This window comes from Microtus pennsylvanicus, chromosome 10 (genome assembly GCF_037038515.1).
Source record: "Microtus pennsylvanicus isolate mMicPen1 chromosome 10, mMicPen1.hap1, whole genome shotgun sequence".
NCBI lineage: Eukaryota > Metazoa > Chordata > Mammalia > Rodentia > Cricetidae > Microtus > Microtus pennsylvanicus.
This window is the reverse complement of record NC_134588.1, coordinates 110,233,965-110,249,024: the sequence shown is the minus strand read 5'-3', so window position 1 is coordinate 110,249,024 and position 15,060 is coordinate 110,233,965. Positions and strand designations below refer to the sequence as shown.

The 15,060-nt window shown below is 50.5% G+C and overlaps 2 protein-coding genes across 3 annotated transcripts in view; one reads left to right on the top strand and one right to left on the bottom strand.

Moving 5' to 3' along the window:
* Ints7 (integrator complex subunit 7) overlaps positions 1 to 15,060 on the bottom strand; it is a 502,168-nt gene that overhangs the window by 30,906 nt on the left and 456,202 nt on the right. The window lies entirely within an intron of this gene.
* Traf5 (TNF receptor associated factor 5) overlaps positions 3,132 to 15,060 on the top strand; it is a 46,472-nt gene continuing 34,543 nt past the window's right edge. Inside the window, exon 1 of one of the 2 annotated variants that reach the window (XM_075989492.1) lies at positions 3,132 to 3,480. In XM_075989492.1, the coding sequence (XP_075845607.1) occupies positions 3,449 to 3,480 (32 nt within the window). In that variant the 5' untranslated portion in view covers positions 3,132 to 3,448. Of the gene's footprint in view, positions 3,481 to 9,150; positions 9,234 to 15,060 lie in introns of those variants that run through there. The other variant, XM_075989493.1, reaches the window with a different exon arrangement.

Sequence of the window (15,060 nt, the reverse complement as noted above, 5' to 3'; positions counted from 1 at the left end):
TCTGTCTCTAAAACACAGGGTGGTTGAGCTCTGTCTCTAAAACACAAGGTGGGTGAGCTCTGTCTCTATAACACAGGGTGAGCTCTGTCTCTAAAACACAGGGTGGGTGAGCTCTGTCTCTATAACACAGGGTGGGTGAGCTCTGTCTCTAAAACACAAGGTGGGTGAGCTCTGTCTCTATAACACAGGGTGGGTGAGCTCTGTCTCTAAAACACAAGGTGGGTGAGCTCTGTCTCTATAACACAGGGTGGTTGAGTTCTGTCTCTAAAACACAAGGTGGGTGAGCTCTGTCTCTATAACACAGGGTGAGCTCTGTCTCTAAAACACAGGGTGGGTGAGCTCTGTCTCTAAAACACAGGGTGGGTGAGCTCTGTCTCTATAACACAGGGTGAGCTCTGTCTCTACAACACAGGGTGAGCTCTGTCTCTAAAACACAAGGTGGGTGAGCTCTGTCTCTATAACACAGGGTGGGTGAGCTCTGTCTCTAAAACACAAGGTGGGTGAGCTCTGTCTCTATAACACAGGGTGAGCTCTGTCTCTAAAACACAGGGTGGGTGAGCTCTGTCTCTAAAACACAGGGTGGGTGAGCTCTGTCTCTATAACACAGGGTGAGCTCTGTCTCTACAACACAGGGTGAGCTCTGTCTCTAAAACACAAGGTGGGTGAGCTCTGTCTCTATAACACAGGGTGGGTGAGCTCTGTCTCTAAAACACAGGGTGGGTGAGCTCTGTCTCTATAACACAGGGTGAGCTCTGTCTCTACAACACAGGGTGAGCTCTGTCTCTAAAACACAAGGTGGGTGAGCTCTGTCTCTATAACACAGGGTGGGTGAGCTCTGTCTCTACAGCACAGGGTGAGCTCTGTGTCTATAACACAGGGTGGGTGAGCTCAGTGTCTATAACACAGGGTGGGTGAGCTCAGTGTCTGTAACACAGGGTGAGTGAGCTCAGTGTCTATAACACAGGGTGGGTGAGCTCAGTGTCTATAACACAGGGTGGGTGAGCTCTCTACAGCACAGAGTGGGTGAGCTCTGACTACAGATAGCAGAAAGATGAGCAGATCATTAATAATAACTACTCCCACCTTTCTGGGCATAAAACAAGTCTTTTCTCCTTCAAAGAAAGATCCCTGCATGTCTAACATTTCTATTTTCCCTGGTACTCTGGGTACAAGGACTTCTGTGCCCCCAACCGACAAGTCTTGATGTAGCCCAGGATGCCACTGAACTCAGCAATCCTGCCTTCGTCTTCCAAGAGCCTACATGCCCAGCCACCATCAAATATTTTTAGGAGAGGTCACATGACCTTCCATCTGGGCTGTACCCCGGGTTCTGTGTTTGCTCTCTTAGTCATCCTGCCCAGTGGGAACTGGGAACTTAGCCTCCACGTCTGACGACCACGTCAGCATTATGAACACTGGCTGCTCTTCCAGAGGACCTGGATTCAATCACAACACCCACATGGTGGTTCACAGCTATCTGTAACTCCGGTTCATTCTTCTGACCTCCGTGAGCACCAGGGACACACAAGGTTACAGACTTCCATTCAGACAAAAAAAAAATTAAGTGTGTTCCATGCCTCCAACCCCACCAAAAAGTCCTATGTGTCCTTATTTAGACCTGTCTATGGAGTCTGGTGGCCACCATTTGATGAAAATGTATTCTCTCCAGCTTGGAATTTCACCATATCAAAACCTTGGGTCTCATTTTGGAGATTACTTCATTCAGTCAGTGAAAAGAGACCAGGAAATCATAGCTGAGCATAGCGCCAGTGACCCAGCCTAGCTATATTTTTCATACCAGACATCTGTGGTGGTTTGAAGGAAAATGGCCCCCAAAGGGAGTAGTGCTATTAAGAGGTGTGACCTTGTTGGAGTGGGTGTGGTCTTGTTGGAGGAAGTGTGTCACTTGGAGGCGGGCTTTAAGCTCTCATATGTTCAAGACATGCTCAGGGACACAGTTCACTTCCTGTCGCCTTTGGATCAAGGCATAAGAACTCTCAGCTCCCTCTCCAGCACCATGTCTGTCTGCATGCTGCCTTGCCTTCTGCCATAAAGATAATGGACTAAACCTCTGAACTGTAAGCCAGCCCCAATTAAATGTTTTCCTTTATAAGAGTTGTGGTGGTCATGGTGTCTCTTCACATCAACAGAACCCTAACGAAGACAGGATCAATATATGGGTTGTGTCACCTTGCAGTAGTGTGAGGAGAGATGGAAGACAGAGCAATAGATGTGCTGTGTGGAAAGACTGGGAGGAGGACTTGGGCTCTCTCAAGAACAAGCTGATCCCGAGTGCCAAAGCAAACCCACAGGCCATCTTCCCCACTGAGTGTCTACTCTTGCTAACCAAAGGTTTGCCTGTGGACTTCCGATTCCTGTTGGCTACTCCTCCAGACTCCATATCTACTCCTCAAAGCTGCTACCCAGCTCCAATGCACACCTGTGTTCACTCCAAGGCACCTAGTACCTTGTCAATGGGCAATTGACACTCGGGATGGCTAAGTACTTCCCGCAGTTAGCTGACTTGGGATGCTATCTCATTTCATTCATATAGGCTGAAATTGCTGTGATTGTGTGGGGCGAATGTGTTTAGCAGTTGGGAGGCCAGGATCAAAGTTTTTTTTAATTTATTTATTTATTAAAGATTTCTGCCTCCTCCCCACCACCGCCTCCCTTGGGTATATCATCTGAGTCACCTCTAGAGGTCAGGCACCAGGTGGCTCGGCAGACCAGGAGAGCTGTCTGGGGAGCTTTTGACTGATGAACTCTAATTAGGACTCTCAGAGACTGCTAAATTAGGCTAACAGCAGGATGAGGGCTGGCGGTGGATTTGTACTGCTCTGCAGGAAGCTCCGGGAAGAAGTGATTTGAGTCAGACGCTTCTGCTCCAGAACAAACAGGTTTGGGGGGAGGTGGGCAGGAAAGAGGCTTATTGAAAAGCAAAATACTTACAGTTCAAAGGCACCTGAGGTACCGACGGTCCTAAAAAGAGAAGGCTAGGCTTCAAAGGTGTGGGTGACTCAGCCTCCCAGCTCGCAGGAGTTCCGGGCCGCCTACAGGCCCTCTCGCCCCGCCTCTTGGGGGTCGTGACCACGCCCCTCCATCCAGTACTCCAAAACCACGCCCCCATCCTCGGCCCCGCCCCTCCCTGAGGCCACTTCTGGGGCTGGACGGCTCCAGCCTCTAAGGCGAAGCTGCCCGGTGCCAGCGGCTGAGTCCCGCTTGTGGCGAAGGCCCGGTGAGCCGACCGTCCCAGCTACCCTAAAACCGAAAGCAGCTCTGGACGGCGAGCCGAAGGCATATGTGATAGGCGGGCGGGGGGACTGAGGCGACCCGGGACACCCGCACTCGCCGACCCCCACCCCCACCCCGGCATTGTGCAAGCGGAACCCGTTAACGTGAACTTAATGCCAGGGACGAAGACCTGCACCGGTGCTATAGTGCGTGCATGTTTGGAGATAGCGCCCGACTTTCCAGAAGGTGAGTTCTAGATTTGAGCAGACCCAGGCGGTGGAGGTGAGCACCCAGCAGCGTGGGCGGAGACAGTTTTTTTTCACACCACTGCTTGACCCCCTTGCCACCCAGCTGTAGGGTCTGACGGTTCTGAGGACTCGTTGCGGGTCCCTCTAGGTTTGCTTCTTTTTTTCCTCAGCCTTTTCACTCCGTCCTGCTGACTTTCCATATTTGGCTATTTCAAATTTACTTTGAGCACTCTGTATCTCGCCGCTGCAGGCACTGGGCTGGTCGGAGTTCGGCTGTGGGCTGAGGTCTGTGAAACGAGGAGAAGCTCCCTTCTCCACAACCCTCCATAGCTTGTGAGAAAAGCATACAGCCACCAGCTTGTTGCAGTAAATATTGAGCATAGGTGCGGTGCGAAAATTGGAGTAGGGCGGAAAAGGATGGTTCCTTTTTCCAGGAATATATGCATTTTTTAAATGTTTGAAGTGTTCGGGAAGACTTAAAATGCAAAGAAATCGGTTAAAGCATTTCTGAAAATCGAGCTTTCTGGGTGTGTGAGAGATAATTTTGGGCAGCAAAAGGCCAGGTTCGTAAGAGCTCTCCAGTCCATTGGCCACTGCCTGACTTGCTTCACAGCCCATAGCCAGGAGTGTGGCCCCACTGAGGGTTTGAGTGCAAACCTTCCTTGGACGACTGATTTGAACAAAAGCAAAAATTACAGCAGGAAAGATGAATGGGAGATGAAGGTCGGAAATGCCGAGCATTTGTTCATGTGGTGAGTCCAGGTTGGGCCATCCCCAGGTCCTGGACTGGAGCGATAGCTTGTGGAAAGGGGCTATGACTTTCTCAGGGTCCCTGGCTGGGGCCTGTGGTGTGGGAGAGGCATGGCCAACGTCAGCGGAGAACCCGTGGACGTGGGTGGATGACATAGGGGCCCAGCCGCTGGGAGTAAGAGCTTTCACATCTGGGGTGTCTCAGGGGTGACTTGCAAGTCAGGGGAGCCAAGGCCTCTGAGTGGGAGACAGGAGCCTTATGTAGGTAGGTATAATCTCCACTCTGCTGAGGGGACTGGAAGGAAAAGGAGTCAGTCACTGGATGTGAGTAGAGCTGTCCCTTTCAAACCCATTTGCCCATGGCTCATGTCACTTGTCTCCCACGACACCCTGTGAGTCAGGGCAGCTTTCCACAGCCCTCAGATGGTGAGGGGAAGCATCCTGTGTCAACAACCCCTGCGCTGCCGGGCGTGGGACTCTGCGGTTTCTGCTTCAGGACCGTCACCTTGATTTCTCAGAGAGCCGCATCTGCCTCCCTCCTGTTTAGTCTGACGGGTCAGCAAGAGGGCCTAGATTCCCATTAAGTCCCTGGGATATCTGTTACCAGCAGTGTGGGCAACATCTTGCTAGAGACACCTCCTGCTGTGTGAACAAACCCACTCTGTCCACTCCAGCATCCGAGTGCCTGGGGCAGGACCTGTGTCTGGCAGTGGTTAGCCTAAAAAGACGTTGGCTGAGCCGCACTCAGTTTCTCCGGGGTGTGTCCCCCAGCTACTGAGGACAGGTGCTAGTGATGATTAGATCTCAGGAATCAAATGCCGGTTATTAATAACCAGTCATATCAGACTAGGGAGAGGCAGGTGCTTTTTTTCTTCCACTCCTCTTCGAAGTGATGAGAAAAATCTCACAGTCGTGGAAGTGGGCAGGACCCAAGCCTAAGTCTTCTGACTCAGCCCCTGCCTTCTTGCCATTATACGTTGACTAGAAGCCAAGATTCTTCAGACAGGGGGTGATGGGAGAACCAGCCAGATATTAGCCCCAAACTGCAGGTTTAAAGACTTAACAAACGAGAGGAAGGAGACACGGGGACAGATAGAGTCTATAAGCTTCCTGTGTCCCGGCTGTAGCTTTCCCAGGGTTCTTCTGGACGGGAGCTATGGTCAGGCTGGGAGGGCTAGCGGGTGGAATGCCTACAGCATGTTAGGGACAGGGAGAGGTGACTCAGTCCACGGGACAGAAGAGGAATCCCAAGGGCGGGAACACCTGCACCACTACCAGGCCTGGGCCAGCACTTCTGTGTTGTTGCTTTGCTAAGAAAACAGTGCTTGAGGAATTCCTATGTGTGGCCTCTGGCAAGCCCTGTCTCAGGAGGAAGTGGAATGGAAGACCTCGAAATAAAAGTGAAAACACCCTTAGTCGTGACAGAAACTCTAGTCCCAGGCACATTTTGCATATGAGTGCCTGCTGCAGGCAGCTGACTGTGATGTTCTAGCAAAGGCAGTGTGCACCTGTGCTGCCCAGCCCTATGCTGTGCACTCAGATGTGCAGGTGGGGTCCTCTGTGCCCCTGACAGCCCAGAGGGCAGCTCTCGTTTCCACAGCCTGTGCCTAGTCAGATTCCCCCCTCCTTGCCAATTCAGAGCACCTCGGGAATCTCCCCGCAGCCTTTTCCCTCAAGGCCAAGCTGCACTCCTTCCAACCCAGCCAGAAACCTCCACCTCCATGAGGAACCCACTGTCTCCTTCCTGAGGCGGGCTCTCCTGCTGCTCCCTTCCCTCCTCCCGAGCTCCTCGGTCTCAGCCTTCTCTGCTGTTGACTGGAAGCTCTGTGTTTCCCAGAGTTTCTCTTCTCCTGGGTTCTCTGGAAGTCTGCACTTCTGGCTTCAGCCTCCACGGGTTCCCTGCACCTGCTGAGATGCTGTTCAGAGGGCTTGTGAAGGCTCCTGGGGTCTGATAATCCTCTGTCGCCAGCAGGCGCCTTGCAGCTGTCTGCTAGCCTGTCCATCAGCCTTGGAGCTGGCTGTGTCCCCACTGGGACTCCCTAATTTGGCCCTCTTCCTCCTCCCGTCCTCCTCCTGCCTTGGAGGTGCCAGTGTGGCTATGTCTGGAAAACAGGTTTCTGTCCCTAGGCTCCTCTCTTGGAGTTCTTTGTCGCTCTAAGGCTTAAACCTCCACTCTTAAAGAGAGACACTTGCTTTCTGCAATACTAGTCACCTTGGTATACGTGATGTTTCTAGAACTCCCTAGACAGGTATCTCCAGCTGCATCCAGATCTCACACTGCTGTTTCTCCCGTTCTTATCTGTTCCCTGACCAGGCTCAGGACAACCTCTTTCCTGGATGGCCTGGAATAGCAATTTACTCTCTTTGGGCCCCAGGTTTGTCTGTATTCTGTTTTTCTTTGCACCCTGCTGCAGAGGGTCTCTGTCAGAGTGGAAGAGTGTGGGTTGTATAACCTGGCAGGCTGGGATTCGAATCTGGATTGCTCTTTTTTATTTTTGAGACAAAATGTCACTACGTAGCTCAGGCTTCCCTTGAACTCACTGTGTAGCCCAGACTGCCCTGGAGCTTAGCAGCAATCTCCCTGCCTCCCCTCCCAAATGCTGGCATTGTGGTATTTCTGGGTGATCAAGGCAAGCTGCCCAAGTCTCATAAGCATCTATAGTCCCCTGGCTTGCAGGGGTGGTGAAGTCTTCACCTGGAGCTCTAGACAGGTAAACTGAGCCATACGGAGCCCTGTGCGTGAGAGCTCAGGAAGGCTGTGTGTTTAACAGCAGAGTGGTGAGATCTATGGATCTGGGGAAAGCAAGCCTGGCCTAAAGCCATTTGGGTTTAAATAAAAGCACAGACGAGCAGATAAACTTCCATGTGCCAGGATAGACCAGAAATTATGCCATCCTATGCTGTCACTTCTTAGTCTTGGCCAGAGACCTCAGGTGGAGGTGGGTTGGGACAGGACACAGGGGATTAGCTAGAATGAGTCCCAGGCAGCTTCAGAGGTGGCAGCTGGGGTAGGAGTGGAGTGGGAGTTAGGGCCAGGACTCCAGGTCCTTGGAAAGACCCAAAGGAGACTGACATTTAGAGGAAGAACAGCATTTGGTAGGAGGTCAGCACAAAGACCCAGCAGCAGGAAATAAAGCAGACCGGAGAAGCGAACCAGGGACTCCAGGTCACTAGGAGCGAGGAGCAGTGGCAGGGTCTGACTTGGAGTCCCAAGCCAGGCCTCCACCTTCTTCTTTGTTCAAATGGGTGGCTTAGAGACGGAGACGGTGGTTGGTGAATGGGAATAAACTAAACAGAGACTTCAAAGGGACTTCTGTCTTCTTCTGAGGGAGAAGCTAGGACTATAGCTTAGGCATAGCCTAGGAAAATGTATCCTATCTCCCAAGTCAGCATCAATCAATGACAGAAGAAACAGCTGTGCTGGGGACGTGGTTCTGCAGCTAAGAGCACTGGCTGCTCTTGTAGAGGAGCTGGGTTCAGTTCCCAGCATCCACATGGCAGCTCGCAACGGTCTGTAACTCTGGTTCCGATGGGTCTGAGGCTCTCTTTTGGAGCACACACATGCACGCAGGCAAAACAATTGTACACATGAAAATAAATACTTGTGTAAAAGAAGCAGAACAAAATGACAAAACTACAAAATTCGGTGGGGTCTGAGGCACATGGGCAGAAGGTAAATGTGAGGCACGTGGGCAGAACATAAGCGTGAGGCACGTGGGCAGAACATAAGCGTGAGGCACGTGGGCAGAACATAAGCGTGAGGCACGTGGGCAGAACGTAAGCATGAGGCGTGGGCAGAACATAAGCGTGAGGCACGTGGGCAGAACGTAAGCGTGAGGCACGTGGGCAGAACGTAAGCATGAGGCGTGGGCAGAACATAAGCGTGAGGCACGTGGGCAGAACGTAAGCATGAGGCACGTGAGCAGAACATAAGCGTGAGGCACGTGGGCAGAATGTAAGTGTGAGCTACATTGGGCAGAACGTAAGCATGAGCTACGTTGGGCTGTCTTCGTGGCTAGGGAAGAAAGTGAACCTTCTCCTAGAAGTAACTGGAGAAGGCGACCTAGGGCAGGGATGTCTGCTCCTTGTCAGATGCATTGACTTTGTAGTGTCTGAGGTTGACAGTCGTGCAGGGTCTCTCAGGGAGGATGTCTGAGTTGAGAAGAGAAGAAGGGACCTCATATCCTTGTACACCAACCCAGCTCAGTGTGGTTTCAAGGAAGCTGTTCAGTATTTTAAAGTGTTAAGTCTGAGCTGTCAGGGGTTAACTGTGTCACAAGCTGCCTCCAGGACAGATAAGGGGAAGACCAGCTTGACCAGTGGCATTAGTGAAGTCACAGAGGCCTTGAAAAGAGAAGTTTGGGGGTGGTAAGAGTGTAAGTCCTTCTTGGGAAGCTGAGGTTGTGTGGAATGAGGGGATGCGGGCTAGTAGGGAGGAGGCAAGGGATTACAGGGACAGCTGAGAGCTGGGAGGCTTTGGCTTTCCACAGCCCTGTGAGAGACTTCACACCGAATGCTGAAAGATAGAGCCGGCCAATGTGGCCCCTGGTGGAGCAGTGAGCATGCATGAGAAGCCACCGCAGATGCAAGGCACCGCGGATGCTGCCGGGAAGTCCAGGGCAGGCGTTTGCCAGCTGGGGAGTTGAACTGGATTCATAAGTTACCTTTGCAGCCACTGCGAGAGGGCCAGGGCAGGCGTTTGCTGGCTGGGGAGTTGAGCTGGATTTAAAAGTTACCTTTGCAGCCACTGCGAGAGGGCCAGGGCAGATCAGGGGCCCCATACAGGGAGACACAGGTGTGGTGGCAGGAAGCAGAGGCTGTTCTGGTCTGATGGCTTCTGTGTTTTCTATGCAGTAGGAAGTGACATTGCCGGGGAGGCTGGAGGGAGTGGTCAAGGTTTGTAGAGAAAAGTTTGAAATAGATACTGAAAACGTGAGGGGCTGAAAGCGAAAGGCTGGCCTCTTACTGTTGTCACCGAGAAGTTTCCTGAAAGGGACCCTGGTAAGTGGGATTTTAGACCTAGCACCTTGTGTAGTGGGTTCCTCAGGTTGTGGGACCTGGGTAAGAGCCCCATGGACATTGGGTGACATGGACCGTTGCCTGCCCCTGTACGCCCTTCCCAGCCGTCCAGCCTTTACCTAGGCACCCAGTGCTCTGAGGCTGGAGCCTCCTTCATGGCTCTTCCCTGTGAGTGGGGAACATTGTTTCCATCCTCAGCAACCCCCACCCCCAGGCCGGCCACCATTAGCCAGCCTCTCTGTACCGTAAGATTTCAAGGCTTACAGACAGCTGGCATAAAAAGTATTAGCCCCTGGGTGGTGTGCTAGGTGGCCCAAAGGCTCCTGCTGGCTGCAAAACATTCATCTCAGTCAGTATTTACTGAGCACCTATGACGTGTGGTGCTCCAAGGCCTGGACAGCAGTAAGCAGAGGAAACCCCCCTTCCCCCATGACGCTTTTACTCTGGTAGGGAAGTCAGAGAGCAAAGGCACGAAAGTTTGATACAAGTTTGATACAAGGTAGCAAGTGCTGCAGAGAAAACTACAGTAGGGTGGCCAGGGTGGGTTTCTGTGCTGGCTGATGAGGTTTGTTTGAAGCAAGGGAGCAAGACTGAATGGCTGCTGGGCGGCAAGCAGGAGACATGTCTGTTGTCACGGCACAGTGGACAAGGGGCGGGGGAGAAGACAGTAAGAACACAGAATGATGGTCCTAGCACAGCGGCCTTGACTGCTAATGACACCGGCTCCTACCAGAGTGTCCCTGGACACAGCCCTGGGAGCTGAGCAGTAACAGAGCTAGCTAATCTCTGTCTTCTATTAATATTATTATTATTGACATTATAATACTTCATTTATTGACATTATAATACTTCATTTCTCACTTCCCTTTTATTCCCCCAAACCCTCCCAAATATCCCTTCTTGCTCTCTTTCAGATTCCTGACCTTTTCCCATTGTTTTACATGCATATATGTATATGTACATATGTATATATTCCTAAATATAACCTGCTCAGTCCGTATAACGTTACTGGTGCATACGTTTTCAGGGGTGAACATTGGGTACTGGAAAAGCAATTGGTGTGCTCTTCCCTGGGGACCGCCATGTCTTCCACTCAGTGTTCTTTAGTTTCTGTGGTTTCCTCTGTGTAGGGTTGAGTCCTGTGAATGTTCTCCCATCCACTTTGGCATGTCTGTTGATCCACTCACATCTGGGTAGTCATGCTGGTGAAACTGTAGGGGTGTAGCTTCTGACATTAGGGAACACAGTCTCACCACAAACTCCCTGGTCTCTGGCTCTTAGAACCTTCCTGTCTCCTCTTCTGCGGTGTTCCCCGAGCCTTAGCCGCAGGAGTATGTTGTAGATGTAGCTGTTGGGACTGGGCTCCACCAACTTCCAGTCTTTAAAAGGGTCGCTCTGGCTACGGGGCCGTAAAGGAATAAAGCAGCTTCAGAGGCCAGCCTTGAGACCAGTGTCACCAGTGTAGTGACAGCTGCACCGTGGGTGGGGTTGGGTGTACTGAAGGTGGCTCTGTGGGGCTGGCTGGGTACCAAAGGGCAACAGAGTTTGGTGTTGTGAGGTAGCAAGGAGCCAAGGACAATGCCCAAGTTTCAGGCCTAAGCCTCAGGGTGAGGGTGAACGTGGCAGCATTTTACAGGGGTAGGGAAAGACTAGCAGGAGCCGGGTGGAGTGGCACTGGGTGTTGGGTGTGAGATGCTTGCCTATGTGAGGAAATGCACTAGGTATTGAGATGAGACTGGGGTTCAAGGGAGGGGCTCACACTGCAGACGGGATCAGAACAAGTAGAGGCTGAGGCAGGAAGATGGCAATTTCAGGCATGCCTGGGCTCCATAGTGAGTAAGTTCAAGGCTAACCTGAGCAACTTAGTGGGACACCATCTCAAAATGGAAAAAAAAACAGTGAGGCGGAGGATTAGGCCTCAATGATAGAGCTCTTACTCAGCATATGTGTGGGCTTAGGTTCAATCTTATGCAAGTGTGTACACACATTCTTTATGTTGGCTCCAGGATATATGTATAAGGTGCATATGAAACCTAAATGAGGTGTTTTTTTGTGTGTGTGTTTTTTTTGTTTTTTGGTTTTTCGAGACAGGGTTTCTCTGTGGCTTTGGAGCCTGTCCTGGAACTAGCCCTGTAGACCAGGCTGGTCTCGAACTCACAGAGATCCACCTGCCTCTGCCTCCCGAGTGCTGGGATTAAAGGTGTGCACCACCATCGCCAGGCTCTAAATGAGTTTTTTTAATTTAAACTTGGATCTCATTTCCAGGTTATCTTGTTACATATATACAAATGTATCAAGACTCCAAAATTTTTAGAATAAATTAAAATTCAAAATCCAAAAGCACTATCACCCCCACATGTTTTGGATCAGGGATGAGCAATCTGTGTTTAAATCTTTACTTCAGGGGCTGGAGAGATGCTTGGTATTAAAAACAAGCAAACAAACAACTTGCTGCTCACGCAGAGGATCTGGGTTTACTTCCCAGCACCCACATGGAGAGAGATAGCTGTCTATAACTCCAGTTCCAGGGTGTCCAGCACCCTCTTCTGGCCTCTGCAGGCACTGCACACAGTGCATTCACACACAGTGCATTCACACACATGTGTTGCATTTACACACCTACATCCAACACACTCATAACATACAAGAAAATCTCTTTAAAAAAAATAAATCTTCCCTGCACACAGCTGTGCGATTTGAGGCTAGTTGTTTTGTTACGCGGTCACAGGCCTGTGCAGGAGATTGCATGTGAAAGAAAGTTCAAGTTGTAACAGATGATGAAGGATCAGGCTCAAGGGGCTGGAGAGCTGGCTGGGTAGTTAAAGGAGCCCTGGCTGTGCTTCTGGAGGACCCTGGTGTGTGTCCTACCGTGCACAGGATGGCTAATAACCGGCTGTAAATCCAGTTCCAGGGACTCCCTCTCCCAGCCTCTGTGGGCCTTACATGCATGCTGAGAACAGACAGACATGCAGGCAAAATGTCATGTACATAAGATAAAAATAAACAATTAAAAAAAATAATCAAACTATAGGTCCCATAGAATTACCTTCACACGCACCGCTTCAGCCAGGATAGTCCTCTGGACACAGTTTCTCACTCTTTTCCTTTATTATCTTGTTATTCAAGGTACAGCCAGCTCAACTGGCCTTGGGCTGAGTATCCTCTCCCCGAGTCTCCCAAGGGCTAGTGTGTGCCATCATTCCTGACCACTCCAGTGATGCGTTTGCCTGGCATTTACTTGTGAAGTGAGTGGCTAGCTCATCTCATGAGTCTTTCCAGGGCTGACTGGTTCCGTTGAGGGAGGAAAAGGCCACCCCAAATCCATTCTGCCTGCTTTTCTTACATTACCTCACGAGGCTTCCTGCTCATCCAGCCATCCCACCTGATAGTGCTGAGCCTCTAAAGGATACGGTGTTGGAGCCAACCCTGGGATGCCCACCACATGGGCTGGGCATCTGGGGTGTCTCTGGGTGGGGAGTGGACCTCATAAGCCTCTGTCCAATTAATGAGGCCATTTGTTTTCTCCATGGGCCTGGGTCAGTGCTGGCCTCCCTGCCAGAAAGGGGGTTTCCTAGCTGCCACTCATAAAACATGGCCTTCTGTTTCAGCTCAAGTCTGTGGCCGGTTTCCAGCTTCCAAAATACCCAGCGGCTACCTCATACCCTGAATAATACTGAACCTATGCTTACTTTGTTTTTCCTATGTATATGATTGAGTTTAATCTATAAATTAATCACAATAAAAGATGAACAACTAATAATAAATAGAACAATATGCTGTAATAAACTGACAGAATCATTACTTATTCATGTGCCATAATGAGTAATGAAGCTCTGAGAAACCATAGAAGTTGATCTGATAACAAGACAACTTCCAGGTGGGTAGTGTATACAGCCTAGATGCTCTGGACAAAGAGAAAGTCCACGGGGCCATGGTGGCGCACGCCTTTAATCCAAGTACTGGAGAGGCAGAGGCAGGTGGATCTCTGTGAGTTCAAGGACAGCCTCATCTACAGAGTGAGTTCCAGGATATCTAGGGAAACCCCCACTCCAAAAAAAAAAAAGAGAGAGAGAGAGAGAGAAGGTTCATATCACAAATAATATAGAGTAGGAAGGCAATGTTTGAGACATTGGTTGATCTCAGGTAACAGAAACCACAAACAGCAAACTGTAGATAAGGGAGGCCACTGTGCTCGCTGCCGTGTGTGTCCTGGAGTCTGACTAGAGTGATTTCAGTTTCCTCTGGCTGCGGCTCTCACAGCTCCTCTTCCTTGTTTTCTCCGAAGAGCTTACCACGTTGTGTAGTTCTACCTTCTTTTTTTTTGCTCCTGTGTTCCCAACCGCCCACCACGGCTAGGTCATATATCCTGTTCACTTGGGGTTTTGTCCTTTTGATTTTCTTTTTTTTTTAAGATTTATTTATTTAATATGTATGAGTGGTTTTGCTCCAATATATGTCTGTGCCTGCAGAGGTCAGAAGAGGGCCTCAGAGCCCCTGGAACTGAAGTTATAGGTTGTGAGCCACCACATGAGTGCTGAGACTCAAACCTGGGCCTTCTGCAAATGCAGCCAGTGTTCTTCACCACTGAGCCATCTCTCCAGTCCCTCCTGTCCACTTTCAATTCCTGAACTTGGTAGCCTGGCGTGTCTGGTAGGCATCTTATCCTGAGCGTGAGGAGTGATGGGTCAGTGGGGGTGGGATTGCAAATGCTTCATGATCTCCAGAGCTCTTGGAGCACATCGTATGCCCCCGCCCCCAGCATTGGAGGCTTTTCATGTAGAGACGGGTCAGCAGGCTTTTAGGTTAGAGAGAAGCTGGTTACTGTTTTAGGATGTGGGCTACACTCTCTGTGTTAGCCTGTTCAGCTTTGCCATTGTAACAGCTGCAAAAAATTGACCTGGCTGCATTCTCCTAAAACTTGATTTACAAAAGGAGTTGGCAGGCTAGCCATCTCCTGGTCTGTAGTATTAACTTACTTATCCTCAAAGGCCTGTGAGGTCACCACACTGTCACCACTAGCGTATGAAACAGAGGGGACTAGAGACCAAGTACATTGCCTGAGTTCGTAACAAAGTGTAAAACCAGAATTTGAATCCACACTGGTCTACCCCAGAGTCCATGGAGATACCTTCCACATTCACTGCCTCCATGTGGGCCCTGAGGAAGCAAAGGCATGGAGGGACCCCCGCTCCTGCTGGTTGGCCACTTCCTGGAGCAGGACCCCCTCCAAGCCTTAGTTTCCCCATTTGAAAACCAGGGGGTGATGCTAATGCATGTGTCAGAACAAGCTAGGTGTGTAAGGAGTGCGGGAATCAGAACAAGGTAGGTGTGTAAGGAGTGCAGGAATCAGAACAAGCCAGGTGTGTAAGGAGTGCAGGAATCAGAACAAGGTAGGTGTGTAAGGAGTGCAGGAATCAGAACAAGGTAGGTGTGTAAGGAGTGCGGGAATCAGAACAAGCTAGGTGTGTAAGGAGTGCAGGAATCAGAACAAGGTAGGTGTGTAAGGAGTGCGGGAATCAGAACAAGCTAGGTGTGTAAGGAGTGTGGGAATCAGAACAAGGTAGGTGTGTAAGGAGTGCGGGAATCAGAACAAGCCAGGTGTGTAAGGAGTGCAGGAATCAGAACAAGCCAGGTGTGTAAGGAGTGCAGGAATCAGAACAAGGTAGGTGTGTAAGGAGTGCGGGAATCAGAACAAGCTAGGTGTGTAAGGAGTGCAGGAATCAGAACAAGCTAGGTGTGTAAGGAGTGCAGGAATCAGAACAAGGTAGGTGTGTAAGGAGTGCGGGAATCAGAACAAGCTAGGTGTGTA